This window comes from Mytilus galloprovincialis, chromosome 13 (genome assembly GCF_965363235.1).
Source record: "Mytilus galloprovincialis chromosome 13, xbMytGall1.hap1.1, whole genome shotgun sequence".
Classification (NCBI taxonomy): Eukaryota; Metazoa; Mollusca; class Bivalvia; order Mytilida; family Mytilidae; genus Mytilus; species Mytilus galloprovincialis.
The window spans coordinates 27882272-27898759 of record NC_134850.1 but is presented as its reverse complement, the minus strand read 5'-3'; the positions used below and the strand labels follow the sequence as shown (position 1 = coordinate 27898759).

General features: G+C 31.1%; 1 protein-coding gene across 2 annotated transcripts in view; it reads left to right on the top strand.

Moving 5' to 3' along the window:
- The first annotated feature begins 4191 nt into the window (after positions 1-4191).
- LOC143057799 (uncharacterized) overlaps positions 4192-16488 on the top strand; it is a 35357-nt gene continuing 23060 nt past the window's right edge. Inside the window, exon 1 of one of the 2 annotated variants that reach the window (XM_076231213.1) lies at positions 4192-4290. In XM_076231213.1, coding sequence (XP_076087328.1) covers positions 4252-4290 — 39 coding nt within the window. In that variant the 5' untranslated portion in view covers positions 4192-4251. Of the gene's footprint in view, positions 4291-13196; positions 13247-16488 lie in introns of those variants that run through there. The other variant, XM_076231214.1, reaches the window with a different exon arrangement.

The following is a 16488-nucleotide window of genomic DNA, read 5'->3' as shown; positions in this document are numbered from 1 at the left end:
TATAGGTAGAAGTTTATTTTTTATTTTTTTGTATACAAAATATTTGTATTCAAGTTTTATATATAACAGTATTTAAATGTGTTGTATTTATTTTGTAGATTATTTTGTTGCAGAACATATTGTCCAAGATTCTGACATCTTGTGTTTTTGATGGACTTTATTATTTTAGTTTGATGGACTAAACATGAAGATCAGATAAATTTTGTATAAGAAATAAAATTTAAGAGGTGGTCACTGCGCCATTCAGTATCCAAACTTGTGTTTGTTTTATTGATTTTAGAAAGTAAAGGCTAATGTTGAAGTGTAAACAATTTGATGTGCTCAGTTATTCACACATATGTTCAAAATAGATGGAGCATTTTAGCACATAAATACTTTATGTTTGGTTAAACAACGTGCATTAAAACATAAAGACTTTTACCGTTACCTGGTTTTAACATTTATCGTATGCCTTTTTTCAAATCTTTGTTTTGAATCATGCATGTATTACATAAATGTGTGAAGTTTTAACTCAAAATACCTTCAATTGTCGATTTGAAGTACACATAAAAGAATACATATTTTGCCTTTCTTCCTTTTTGGCAGAATATGATTTACCTTTGTTACATGGTTGGATCAGTTTTTGTATTAATATGTCAATGTTGATGAGAGTTCATTGTTAGTCGATTTTTTCCTTGACGACTCTGCACATATTTGCAAATTCCAACTATTTTTCAGAGTTACACCTGTGTTTGTTCGATGTTATTTCCATCCTCATCATATCTTATTTCCTTTTTTGTGAATTGTATGTTTATGAACTTTTAAAACGGTATATTCCTAGATACAGATGGACACCTGTGTATGATCTTTAATGAGACCATCATATTAATATGTTTTAATATATCGTGCTTAGCTTTTATTCTGCATGTGCTATCTATGTATTAATATATATATATGTGCTGTCTGCCTATATATGTTTGTGTTGTATGTGCATCTGATGTTATTACATGTATGTTTTGTTTATTAATATCAGTCGGTTTAAAGAGCTCATAAGAGCTCATGTTCTTTGTTCTTAATATGTATATATGCAACCCGACTTTGAATAAAGAACACTTTACTTACTTTACTTTACTTTACTATGAAACTTTGGTTAATTGTTTATATATATTTTCATACTTTTCTTTTTGATTTTACAATTTCTGATTTAACGTTTAAACATATTTGGACTTTGGAAGATTTTACAGTACTTCTCAGTGATAATAACTTTAAAATGCTTTTTGCAGATATCATGAAACTGTGCGGAGTTATTGATCAGATTAATTAACAGAAGCAAAATACTATTTATTACAAACTTTATTTCACATATTGTGTTCCTAGCAAATAGCTATCTTCCCCAACAAAGATCTTCTGTATTGAAAAATTTGGTCCATCGTTGCCTGAAAAATCCATGGTTCCGAGACGGATTTTATATAACTTATTTGTGATGAAGAATAAATATCCGTTATCTATATGCATCCCAGAAACCCAATTGAAGGCAGTGGTTGAAAAAAGCCTCTGTAATGACCGAATGTTTACTCCTTTTTCGCTCCCGTAATAATTGATGTCTTGTACACGGTCCCATTTCAAGATATCATCGATTTCTTGTGCAGGGAAAAAGAAGCTTCTTGTTCCTGAAGTCAAACTTACAGCATGGTCTTGACGAATACCGACCATTCTGACGTTTGCAGCAAATGTGATATTGTCGGATGAACAATCTCTTAGTATACTTGTAGGTATTTGCCATGTTTTGAAACTAGCAACGGAGAAATAATAAACAAATTTGAAGTCCGATGAAATAGAAATGCCGTTTATTCCTCCTCTGCTAAAGATAGTTTCACCGTTTACAGTAATATTTCCCGCGGTTTCTTCGGCCTCCATTGAAGGATGTGAAAACCACCTAGATTTGTTTGTTACAGTATCTAAAACAATAAGTTTAAATGCCAGAGAATCAACAATATAGGCATATTTAGTTAAATCATGATCTCTATCCAAAGTTAGATCAAAGAGCTTTGATGATTCAGAAATAACCGAGTCGGGAAATATATGCCGAAATACCTCTCGCCTCGTTCTGATATCAAAAATCATTAGTTTTCTACGACAAAATCGGACCTTATTTACAACTCCTTCGTCTATAATCCATATAAGATTCGTATTAGGGTCAATGTTAACGCTTATTGCAGATTGAATGCTGTTACAATCGCCAGCTCTATTCATGCGTAGGTTAGGAAATGGTTTAAGAAGGGAATTTCCGTTTCTTTTTATTACAGTATTAAGAGATGCAGGAATTCCAGGCTTAGATGTCCTATCTATAGGTGTAAATATTTGTCCGTTTAATACATTAAGATTTGATATTGCAATATTTTCTGGAATAAGCAGTTTCGAGTCTTTTAACATAGTTTTCATGCGTGGTGGAAAATCATAATCTAGAGTCACCCGTTCATGAATAATCTCTCGCATGTCGTCAACATTCTGTGCTGAAACGAAATGAAATACAGCATTACTAGTATATCATATACACCACTTAAAAAACATTTGACATGTTTAAAAGCAAGTTTCAAATGTGCATGTTTAAACCGATCATCTGCTTCCTAAAATAAGCTTCATTTATTCTAAATCCAATTAAGACCCTAAAATATTCATGTGGCTTTTCCAAGTCAGAAATCCTTTATCTTGTTTACTATAAATAAACTCATCAGAGATACCAGTATTAAATTTTTGAATTTAAGCCAGACGATCGTTTCGTCTACAAAAGACTCATCAGCTCGAATCCAAAACGTTTTAAAAAAAGCCAAATAAAGTACGAAGTTGAAGAGCATTGAAGACCAAAATTCCAAAAGGTTTTGCCAAATACAGATACGGTAATCTATTCCTGAAGTAGAAAAGCCTTAGTATTTCAAAACTTTTAAAGTTTTGTAAACAGTTAATTTATAAATATGACCATATCAATAATAGTTGGAAGTGCTGACAACTGGGCTGGTGATACCCTTTGGGAATTAAAACTCCACCAGTGCATGTGTCTCTATCTACTATGCGCATATATTCTTACTTTTTATAAATTTGTTGCATCTTTTATATTGTGTTATTCCATCAATACATTTGTCTAAATACATTTATACAAGTTATGGATAGTAATGCCGGTCATTATACATCTCCAGCGGGTGACAAGATAAAGTGGGGGTCCGAAAAAAATGAAACATGGAAAAGGGGTGTGAGGTTTCATTATGTTAGAAGAAAGGGTCATGTTTTTTTTGTTTTTAAAACAGAAAAAAAAAAGATAAATAAAAAGGGGAGGCAATCAAAATACACCCCTAGCTCGTGTTGGTTTATAAAATAAGACCATAATACAATCATGAAAATTTCAAAACATAAACAAAGTATTGACATTGGTACATGTAGTGCTGAATCCGAAGATGGATTGGTTTCATTTACAACCAGAAGCGTTATAAACACAAAAGATATTTGGTATTTGATTAGCAATGTAAACCAAATGATAAACTCAATGACATCATAGATACCAGGATTGAGATTTAGTATTTGCTCAATGCGCGTATCGGCTATAAGAGACTCATCAGTGACGCTAAAATAAAAAAAAACAGTTAAAAAGGCAAAATGAATTACGAAGTTGAAGACCATTGAGGACCAAAAATTCCTAAACGTTTTGCTAAATACAACTAAGGTAATCTAATCCAAAGGTAGAAAAAAAAAACCTTCATATTTAAACAAATCAACAATTTATTTATAATAACGACTATATCAATAATAATTCATGTAAAAACAGAAGTACTGACTATATTGGGCTGGTTAGTTTAGTTTAAACATATTTATTTATAGTAGAATGGGAAACAAGTTTTGCAACTTGTATTTATCCCTCTCCACTTTGCGGGAGCGAGTGCTGCCTTGTAGCGGCATTGGCCTGCTCTTTTTCAAAATCTACAAGGGGGTCTTGTGATATCCTCGGGGAATAAAAACTCCACCAGCAGACATCGACCCAGTTTTATAAATAAAAAACAGAATCTGTGAAATCCTTAACAATAAAGGTTGTGTTTATTTATTTAAACAACAACAGTGACATCATTGTACATGATCTTGAATTTATCACATATGATAATAATAATCTATTATCTGTCCTATAGTCACATTCTAGATTTAGAACACATAATGATATTATTTGAAATACTTTTATCTTTACGCATATGGCTAAGTTCTAAAGCCAAACTTAAATAGTCAAATTTAATGGGAAACAAAGAATCGTCCGATTACAACATGAACAGGGTAAGTTACATATTCTTTATTTCTCATCTAATTTGTTTGAAACAACAAAAAAGTTATTGAACGTTGACAAATATTTTGAAGGGTTAGATTCCACGTTTACCAGTCTGTAACAAAGAAAATCTATGTTTTACGAAGGCAAAGCTTAAAACAAATAAAGTTATCTCCTAATTACAGAGTGTCATAAAAAAAAAGATATGAATAACATGACTAAAGATGGAGAGAGTGGATTTTTTCCATTTCCTCTTTATCAACTCAATCAACCTGGCAATAAATGGTCGAAACACCATTAAAGTCAATTATGTATAGGCAGATGCAGCTTATTTCTGAAAAGGGGTTGCACTGCTATGTATTACACTATTTTTCGATACATATTCTGATGCAAATATTTCGGTTTCAGTTTGGAACAGATAACTGTTTGCAACAAACGATTCTGTTGTTTAAAGAGCTCGTAAATAAAGAAACAATCTATGTAAAGTTATGATCATTTGAAAGATGTTATCATTAGAGGTTAATAATTTACTCCCTCAACCCGTGTGAACTGTGTCAAAATATACATTTATATTATCTGAAGAATATCAAACTTAACCTATTTACCCGTTTTTGTGAACTATTTTATCATAATGCAAATACATGTAGATATGTATAAAATGAGAAAATATAAAAACGTCAATAAGACAGCAACACAACAACAATGATAACATCATATTTATTAAAGATGTACACCAAAGTATCAAACTCGCAAGAAACAGTTGTAGTAAACATGTAAACATACGGTCAAAACCGTTTGTGAAAAATGATTTAGAACAATTGTTTTAGTTTTAACTTCACAACTATGACCTTTGTAAAGCAGTTTTGTTTTTTAAATTAGATAAAGGCATTTTTGAACAATAGTATGCCGTTCCAATGATAATAAAACAGTAATATTTTTAGCATCCCTCCTCCTTTTTTATTTTCTATTTCAAACAATAAAATATATCTAAGTAAGACTGAATTCATCGTGAATGGTTTGTAAGTAAAACAATTCAAATTGATTGCATATTAAACGTTAGTCATCAATCATTTTTAAAAAGAAAGGATTAAAACAATAGCATATGTGACAGTTGTTGTTGGCAAGATGTTTTCTCCCTGGGTTTTTTCTTCTTTTTTTTCTTTCTTTTTTTTTCGCTGGCTGTTTTTGTGTGTAGTGAGGCAAGAACATTTTCTTTGTTATTTCAAGATTTGTTTTGTCATCGATTTTTTGTTATCCATTTTGATTATTTACTAGAATCTAATGGACTCAATGACTTGAAAGGATTCGATATTGATATCTCTGGTGCAAAGTTTTGATTGGCATGAGTAACTTCGCGTTGCGTAGAATGATATACTTGTCTTGTCATTGATGTTGCCTTTGCGAGAAATTTGCTTTAGTTTCGATAATATGAATAGATATTTGCTATTTTGAGGGTATGTTCAGAATAGCTGCAACCATGCTACCGCGTTTCTAAAGATATACTAGTACATAGATTTCCTCTGCAAAGCTCAATAATTTTAGAATGCACAATCAGGCGTCCGTCGTCGTCGTCGTCTGTCGTCGTAAACTATTTCAAAAATCTTCTCTGAAACTACTGGGCCAAATACATTTAAACTTTACCTAAATGTTCCTTAGGGTATCTAGTTTATAAATTGTATCCGAAGTGTTGATCCATTGACAAACATGGCCGCCATGGCTAAAAATAGAACATAGGGGTCAAATGAAATTTTTGGCTTATATCTCAAACACTTAAGCAATAAGAACAAATATGACATGGATAAAATTGTTCAATTAGTCAAGATCTATCAGCCCTGAAATTTTCAGACGAATCGAACTACCCATTGTTGGGTTGCTGCCACTAAATTAGTAGTTTTCAGGAAATTTTGCATTTTTTTGTTATTTTCTTAAAAATTATTATAGATAGATAATAATCTGTAAACTTTAACAGCAATAATGTTTAGTAAAATAAGATGTACAAAAAAGTCCATAGGACCAAAATTACCAATTGAACCCTTAAGGAGTTATTACCCTTTTAAAACCATTTTACACAATTTGTTCATCAAGTTTGCTAACATTTAAAAATCTTCTCCTCTGAAACTACTGGGCCAAATACCTTCAAACTTTACTAAATGTTCCTTAGGGTATTTAGTTTATAAACTGTATCCGAATTTTTGGTCCATCGATAAACATGGCCGCCATGGCTAAAAATAGAACATATGGGTCAAATGCAGTGTTTGGCTTATATCTTAAAAACTAAAGCTTTAAGAGCAAATCTGACATGGGTAAAATTGTTCAATTGATGAGAATCTATGAGCCCAAACATTTTCAGACGAATCGAACAACCCATTGTTGGGTTGCTGCCACTGAATTGGTAGTTTTAACGAAATTTTGCAGTTTTTTGTTACCATTTTGAATATCTTTATAGATAGATATAAACTGTAAAAAGCAATAATGTTCAACAAAGGAAGATCTACAAAAAAGTTAATATGACTAAAATTGTCAATTGACCCCTTAAGGAGTTATTGCCTTGAAAGACAATTTTACACAATTTGTTCATAAAGTTTGCTTACATTTCAAATCATCTCCTCTGAAATGCAGGTGAGCGATTCAGGCTCTTGAGAGCCTCTTGTTTCATATTTGCACTAGTTACTACTGGACGTATTGACTTGAAAGGGTTCGATATATCATTTTATCGCTATTTTGTGCATTTTTCCTTTGATCTTTTTTTCTGATAATTTTTCATATCATGCTACTCGCTGGATGGACAATTATCGCTAGAAACTAAGGACGCACGTGGCGTTGCTTATCAAATAGACATGAAATTGACAACGTTGTCAGAGGTAAAATAGCGATAAACATATTATCATTGGTCATCTCTACTCGATTGCTTTTCTCGCTTTCGCCGTACCGGCTCTAGGGAGAAAATCAATCTCGTTGAGATGATCAACAATAATCTATAAATAGCTGGTGGAGGGTTCTGAATGATATGAGTTACTTCCCATTGCATTGAAGTTCTTCCGAATGATACACTTGTCTTGTCAGTGATGTTGCTTTTGCCGAGAAATTTGCTTTAGTTTCGATGATATGAATAGTTTTTTGTTATTTTGAGGGTATGTTCAGAAAGGCTGCACCCATGCTATTACTTTCTATAGATATAAATAGATTTCCTCTGCAAAACTCAATAATTTTAGCATTTCACAATCAGATTGTCCCGAGATTTAAAAAAAAATGATTGTACTTCAAAATGTCAAGCAAAAAAACGAATAAATAAATATAGAAAAAAAATGCATTGTTCATGCAGTAACCAGATTTGCTCCCGTTTATGTCTATTAAACATGTGTATACTGAAAATTCCATTCAAATACAGTCACTGGTTTAAACGGGTATTGATGATACAAGATGTCTACACATACAGATGCGGATTTAGAGGGTTTTTCAGGGGGGCTCACCCCCACATTTGTGGGAAACATGCAATTGGTTATAATTATATATGGAATCACTGAAGTATGACTGGACCCCCTTCTTAGGCATTTGTGAAATATGTACACAATGGCATTAATGTTAAAGATACACACGGAAATACAGGGACTATATATGTTTTGGGGAATTTGTGTGGACAGCATTTTACGTACAGACAGATGGACAATACAATGAATGAACGAAATGATACAACAGTTTCATAATCGCCAAAAGGTGTCAGCAGTAAGCTAGTGTTTATATAGTCATTGACAAGCCTTCATAGCCTTGAAAATTGCTTATACAAATCAGAGACAAATATATACACATATATATTTCTCTGTACAAATACAATAAAATGTACACTATAGATTGATTAATTATCGCCTAACATCCGGAAAAAAAATCATTTTATAAACCAGAATTCAAAATTTAAGACACTGTGTAACCTAAATTCGAAACCTTATTTTTAAATTTATTTAAATTGTTGTATTTTCATTACGTATTTTGTTAATTAAAAACATTACATATGATATATAGATTTTTAAGTATGTCATAATACGCAGTATTATTGTACACAACATGCATTCTTATTGTCTTTTTCGCAAAGGAAATAAATCAAAAACACAAAATAAACATGCAGTTCTCCCATCGTATTTACATGTTTTAACATGATATAATAGAGGAACTAGAATGTTTTGTCTAGAATTTACTTGTGATCAGGTATGTGTTAATCGATAAGCTGTAGAATAATTCGGCGCATTACATTTGCGCGCATTTTCATTCAAAGTCAGGAGCCTTGAATTCTGGTTTATAAAATAATTTGTTTAATTGTTTATGTGTTGCATATTTGTTTTTTGTTCAATATTTAGATAAATTAGGCCGTTAGTATTCTCGTTTGAGTTGTTTTACATTGTCATTTCGGCGCCTTTTATAGCTGACTATGCGGTATAGGCTTTGCTCATTGTTGAAGGCCGTACGGTGAACTATAGTTGTTAATTTCTGTGTTATTTTGGTCTCTTGTGGAGAGTTGTCTCATTGGCAATCATACCACATCTTCTTTTTTATACTTACATTGATGCATAGCTTTTTATAAGGTAATACTCATTGGCTTTAAATTTTCAAATTTTGAAACCTAACGTGTTTGGTTTTTGTTTAACAAAGCATAGGTTGCAACTCCCAGATGTAATTTAGTATCTCTAAAGATAAAAAGAAGAAATGAATATATCTTCTGATCATACAAATACAACAGCACAACAAAACTCAAAATCTGCCATCAATAATGAGCTCACTTAATTCCAAGCGACTGATACCCCCACCTAAATAAAAATCTCCCCGATTGTAATTGAATATTAATGTTTTAATATTCGTGTCCCTATGTATTCTATAAGTCCATTCCACTCAAACACACAGTTATATAATATCATGTCACAAACAACACTATTTTCATGTGTGACTAATGGTGTTTACTTCTGTTTGTCAAAAACTTGTGTTTTTCCTCGTAAGTAATATTATAAGCGGGGTTTCAGTCTACCTTAGTTATATATCAAGACAAGGTAATGTTCATTTCACAGCTTGTTTTATTTTCTGGTCTTATTAATATTATGGGTTGTCAGTTCAATCAAAATCCAAAATTATATTCAGTATCCCCCTTATTACTACTATCAAAACTATATCTGCTCTATATATCATCATCATTTATATATCTTTGGAAGAGCTTACATACTTGTATTTCTACGAGAGACTGTAAAATGTGTCTTTTGATTTAATATACTGAGACTCTTGACATATGAATAAAGCGATGATAGTAAAGTTACCCATTGACCCATCAACTTGTTTTTTGTATAAATTGGTTAAACTCGGATACTTTGAGACATGTGCGTGCATAAATATAAACAGTGAACACAAGACGCACAACTGTTTCCCTATCAGTTTATAGGAAATATTAGATCGATATATACATGTAACAACATAAACTGATTACAACTCTGATTCAATCTAATTGAAATTCACCTTGAGTTATCGTAAATAAAAGGGATAACGCAACTCCGAGATCTATATTTTTTAATTACTAGTAGTCTGAATTGACGCAGTTGAATAGCAGCCAGTAGTAAAACGATTTTCGATAGTAACTTTCTTCTGTATTTTTTTCTTTATTTGAATGATTTCACTTTTTTCTCTACAGGTTTAAAGTTTCTCTACAAATTTAAACCATTGACTTACACGTAGAAATGAACAATGAGAATCTATGAGTACAAATGTTTACGACAAGAAACTTTCCAACGAGAACTTTCCATTTTTATGTAGCAGCATTTAAAAATGTTCAGTGTGTACGATATCGTACGGGTTTTGTCTCTTATCGCAGGATTTTTCATGATAAATGGTATAGCTGCTTATAAAAAAAGCTACTAAAACAGGGTTTCTGGTTTTTACAAAATATGATTTTTATGTAAATATTCTATCAAAGATTTGTCACAATAGTACTTCTTAGTCTTACTATACAAATCATTGATTCTATTAACTTTAATAGACATAAGTGTTTCTCGTTTTTTATAGCCTGATTAGACCGTTGATTTTCCTGTTTGAAAGGTTTTAAACTAGTAGTTTTTGATACTCTTAAAAGCTTGCTATTCGATGCGAGCCATGGCTCCGTGTTGAAGGTCGTACTTTGACCTATAATGGTTTACTTTTACAAATTGTGACTTGAATGGAGAGTTTTCTCTTTGGCACTCATACCACATCTTCTTATATCTATTTATCATTTGCAGGGCAATAGAAGCTCCCAGATTTTTTTCTCTCAAAATAATCAATATAACTTAAATTAATATTTAAAAAAACACCTCATAGTCATGAGAAATATCAATTAAAACATAAACTGAATATGCTTGGTCTATACATATGCCATCATTTGCGCTTCTTTGTTACATATGATTAAAATTGATAAAGGAAATCGGGAAGGTGTCAAAGCGATAACAACCCGACCATAAAGTAGACAACAGCCAAAAGCCACTAATGGGTCTTCAATGTAGCGAGAAACTCCCGCACCCGGAGGCGTCCTTCAGCTGGCCCCTTAAAAAATATGTATATACATAATATACTAGTTCAGTGATAATGCACGTCATACTAAACTCCGAATTATACACAAGAAACTAAAATTAACTTGAAAATTATACAAGACTAGCAAAGGCCAAAGGCTCCTGACTTGGGACAGGCGCAAAATTGCGGCGGGGTTAAAAATGTTTATGAGATCTCAACCCTTCCCCTATATCTCTAGTCAATCATACCCAACTCTATCAGTCCTATTCAGGACCGATAACTCTGTCGATAGACATTATAGGGTATAGACTATTGTTCAAATCAGAGCAATCGTATTAAAGGTCTCTGTTTAAATGTAAACAATAAACTATTTTTTTACAAATGTTTAACTTTTTAAAGATTCATTGAATGCCTGAATTTAGTTTTAAATATTGAATTAAAAAAAATTAAATCATATGCAATGAAATATCGTTGAATTTCCTATAAAATGAAAAAAAAATCCATTTGAATTAAAATTTGAATCATAATATTTCTTTATACATGTAATAATTATGGAAAAAATGAAAAATATTTGAATATTTTTGAAGCAAAAATTATTTTTTTTAAAGACATTTTCATAATATTCATATTTTCTTAAAGTTTATTATGATAGATACTTTTTCTGATTAGAAACGGGAAATTAAGAGAAAGTTTATTTGTACATTTGTGAGAACTTTTGTGTATCGCAAAATTTAAATTCTGGTAATACATGTGTATACAGGATGTTTAATGTCAACTGGTTGTTTTTGGTTTGCACGTCTACCTGACAATATATTGTTATGTAACATTATAACCCAAGTCAGAGTTCACCTGTTCTGTAAAGGTATGAAATTTTAAAAGTATAGAATATTTACATTAGGTTTTTTTTTTTCTCTTGGGATGAAAACATTTTTTGTTCTAAAAGGGATGTGTGAATATATTTCTAAAGAAACATAAAATATACAGAAAAACACCTTTAAAAAAGAAGAGAAAAATTTTATTATAATTTTATTGCAAGCTATTTTCTGGTAACAGTATATCCTGGATATCTGTCAAATAAATGTTCCCGTGTCACACTTAAACTATTTTTTTTTATAAAGAAATTTTGAAATCAATCATATCGAAATATCACCAAAGAAAAGAACAGAAACATCAGAGATTTTGTATGAAAATATTTATATAATCTAGGAAAGTCTTACTATACAAATCTTGATTTGATGCAACATTTCCATATACATCATCCGCCATATTGAAAAATCCCGAAAAATTCCCTTTTTTAAATCGATGTTTGACAGACTTTGACTTGAAATTAAACTGTTTTAAGTAGTACTCTACGCCAGATATTTGTTTTGATATACTTAATCGATTTGCAAAGTTTTTTTGTTTTTTTTATGTACGGAATTTCTTTATTTATTGTACAAGTAGACATGGGTATCGGTAATTTAGCATGGAGGAAAGTGCATGTTTTTACAAGTCTAAAATGACAGACTTTAATCAAAAATTAAACTGTTAGGTCCAACATTGTTTGATAGAAATATGTTTAAATATCAAGGATTGATTTGCAAAACTTAGAAAACGGGTCAGGTTTATGAGAAAATTAAGCTTTACAGCAAATGGAAGTTTTCAACGACCTTGACTGGCTATACAGCCCTTGCATTAAGCTTTATTGAAGCATCCATGCATTTTATATGGGGAAATATAATACACAATGGCGGATAAAATACGTCACAAAAGTCACGTGATGTCTAACTTAGATGGATATTGTAGAAAAGTAAATGCATAACAATACGCTGATTAAAATTCAGTTTGTATGTCTAACTTAGATGGATATTGTAGAAAAGTAAATGCATAACAATACGCACATTAAAATTCAGTTTGTGTGTTTTAAGTGTAATGTTGAGTGATGTATTTTTGACATGTTTACCTAAGTCTGTTTGTTTTGTTCACGCATCGTTGTCAATATAATGAAATTTGATGCGGCTGTCGTACAAGTGAGAGGTTTAGCTAATTATAAAACCAGGTTAAATCCACCACTTTCTACATTAAAAAAAATATGTGTACCAAGTCAGCAGTGTGACAGTTGCTGATATCCATTCGTTTGATGTGTTTGAGCTTTTGATTTTGCCAATTGATTAGGGACTTTCCGTTTTGAATTTTCCTCAGAATTCAGTATTTTTTTTATTTTACTTTTTATAAAAGCCATTAGGCTAATGCCACTACAAGGCAGTACTCGCACCTGCAAAGTGGAAAGGGATTAATATAAGTTGTAAAACTTCCCAATCCACTATAAATAAATATGTTTAAACTAAAAGCCATTCTGATTTAGTGTCCGTTATCATTTGTAATTTTATGATCAACATATGGTATTTGTTCATACAGAACAAGAAAAGCAAGATCAACTAGTTTCACTCCCTTTTCTAATTATGATCCCACCTGGTTTGTATTTTTTTATTTTTTTTTTTTATTATTTCTTGTGTAATTTTTAGGATTTTTCTATTTGATTACTTGGTTATTTCACTTTACGATTTTTTGCAACAGACGTTTATATATCCTTAAAAAAAATAATGTACAGTATTGTATTTTCGACCTACTATAGTATGATGTTTCCTGGATTTTCCCCTTTATATTATATATTGCATAATCATGTTTTGAAAATACCTGTTGTCAGAAAATGGTTATAAGGTGTTACTGTAACATAATAAGCCATGATCTTGACTGTGGAACACATGTAAATAATATTAACTGTAAGCAATTTTAAAAACTACACAACTACATGTAAAGTTAAAAACTTCACATACTTTTGAGTACATGTACACATTAATCATGCACACAGTAAATTAATGAGTAAACTTGTCTGTCCAGTAGTTGAAATACTCTTCCTCAGTTTTGGATCAGTACAACAAGCACCACATCTCTCAGGGTTAAGCAGTCTCAGTGGAAAGTAGCTAGATTTGTCCTAAACGATTATAAAGACCGATCACAGGGTGTAGTTTCAAACATGATAAACTTTTTGTAATAGTAAAGATTACATACAGCAATAGACGAAAAAAAGCAAGATTAACAAATTTAATGTTATAAAAAATCAATTGAGGGTTAGTAGAAAATCTAAAGGACAATTTAACAAAATCTGATCATTGTTGATAGATGTCCTAGTGGGCATCAATGTTATATATTTTGTTTTAGTGAAGCAAGAAGATTTACAAATTAACACAAACATTTAATCACCATTTTTGCCATTGATGTCTATTGTCTCTCTCCTGCTCTGAATGTGAAATTGATTTCACTTAAAATTAACCTCTAACACCATTTGTTCACTGACTGTATTGGACATATATACACGTTCGTTAAAAATCATAAAGCTTTCAAATATCTCTGATAGAAATTGTATATTCTGAAGCAAGGTTATAGATACTGCTGTCTATCAAAAAGGTTAGTTTTTCCAAAATTGAAGACATCATAAACATGATAAAGAGATGATGTCAAGTCCCTCCAAATGTACATCTTTACAAAAAAATCAGTGTGGTGTCTGAAGATTTTAGCAGTCTGTTGTAGTTATGTTATGCTTCCGTTATTGAATAAAAGGGCAAGTGAGCATAGGCGGATCCAGGGCCCCCTCCTTTTGTGGGAAAACTTTGGTTGATTATATAGTGAATCACTGAAGCATGACTGAAGCAAACCACCTCATCCAACTGTAGGTCAGTCAGTGCCCCCCCCCCCCCCCCCCCCCCCTTTTACAAAAAGTTCTGGATCTGCTACTTGTGGTCTTAACTGCATGATACTAAACAAGTACTGATAGTATAGTCTTGATATTAATTTTTATAGGTACATGTATAATGGAATTATCTTGTTGGATATACATGTAGGCAATTATTTATTAATTAAAATTACATGTACAACAAGGTATTCAAGGCTTCTATTGAAAAAGAAATAACTCTATCAAGTATTATTTTTTTTTAATAAACTTATTGTAGATAGGGAATTAAAAAAATGTTTGTTTATAAAAAGGCCTCTGACTGTTTGTAAATGACTTGAATTTTCCAGTAAATTTCTGATTTATTATAATGATTATGTCACGGTAGGACATGTCAGAGTTCATTTTGACCACAGGTCGTCTACCCAGATAGAGAATAAAAATGATATTTGATGTATTTGATTTGCACTTTTTTCCCAATCATCATGAATATTTATAAATACATATATATATATATATAAAACTGCTGGATAAAGATTTGATAAATTTTAATAACTACACAGATAATAAGACTGGTTCATTCTCATTTATCCAACTTTTTGGGGAGAGATCCGTTAGCGCCAAAAATGCGTCATTTTACGCCACAACTTTTTTTCTCAAATGCTACGTTTGCGCCACATGTTTTAAAATTAGATGGTTTCATTTGCGCCAAAAATAAAACGTACGATTGCGCCAGTTAAAAGAAAATTACTTCCTTACTCCTTTATTCGGACTTGGAACTGGCAGTGTAACACGGCACATGTTTCCTTTTCTGAAACATATGTTTTTATTACTGCTGCTGCATGGGTACTTCCCAATTTAATGTATGTAGTAGCTTTTAACTTCCTTTTTATTGTCCAAAAACACAAACATTGAAGGATGAAATCCATAAAATAGTTAATAATAGTTCATAATAATAATAAAGTCCATACGCATGGTGGGAACAAAGCTCTGTGTCATCAACATTTGTGGCTAAAACATAAAGAGCAAAAACTTCTATTTTCTATATTGGCATATCTTTGTTAAGCAAAGAAATAAGTTTTATTCTCTCTCTGTACATTGACTGTCTAATGCTGCTTAAGTCATTTAATTCTCTTCAGAAACTCGTCTTTATGGTGAAATATCTCCTAACGTGATACCTTTTGGGGCAAAAATAAGAATACATATATAGTAATCATTAATATTTATGATAGATATATGTACAGGTAAATTGGCGCAAATGAGTTCCCAATATTGGCGCAATTGATACATTTTGAAAATAAAATTTGGCGCAAATGATACCCCTGAAAAACAGTAATTGGCGCAAAAGGACTGCTGCCACTTTTTGAAACTATAGGTTGTACAGGTAAAAAAAAGTTGGACAGATGAGATCAAAGGTAATCAAGAACAAAGGGTTTCTTTAATTAGAGTTTGGGTTGAATGACAGGTGAAAATAAGACTGAAAATTATACCCGGTTAAATTTTCTGTAGTATTATTTAGCATAGCATGATAAAATGTGCAATTGACATTTAGTTAATGTAATGTGAATCATTTGAAAGTTATTTCAAGTTTTTAACTGTTAATTAAAATGTGAATTGGATAGAAAAATATCAGTTGTATTATTTAAAATATACATTTGTACTAGATTTTATTTAAAAATAAAATGTAACAAGTTTAAAATCGCCTATTTTATATATATATATTTTAAATAATATAAAAACATACAGGAACAAATTTACTGTCAAATTTTGGAAAGGCACCTTATTATTACTAAACAAGCATCTCAATAATTAACAAAAATAAAAAGTTGGATAAATGAGAATACCTTATTTTAAAAAGTTGGATAAATGAGAAGACACCATAAGACTTGTATTACTTGTCATGTCAGACAATAAACATTGATTAATTATAATACAAACTAATAATTTTTATATACACAACAACACAAATAACACTCCACTTATTTTC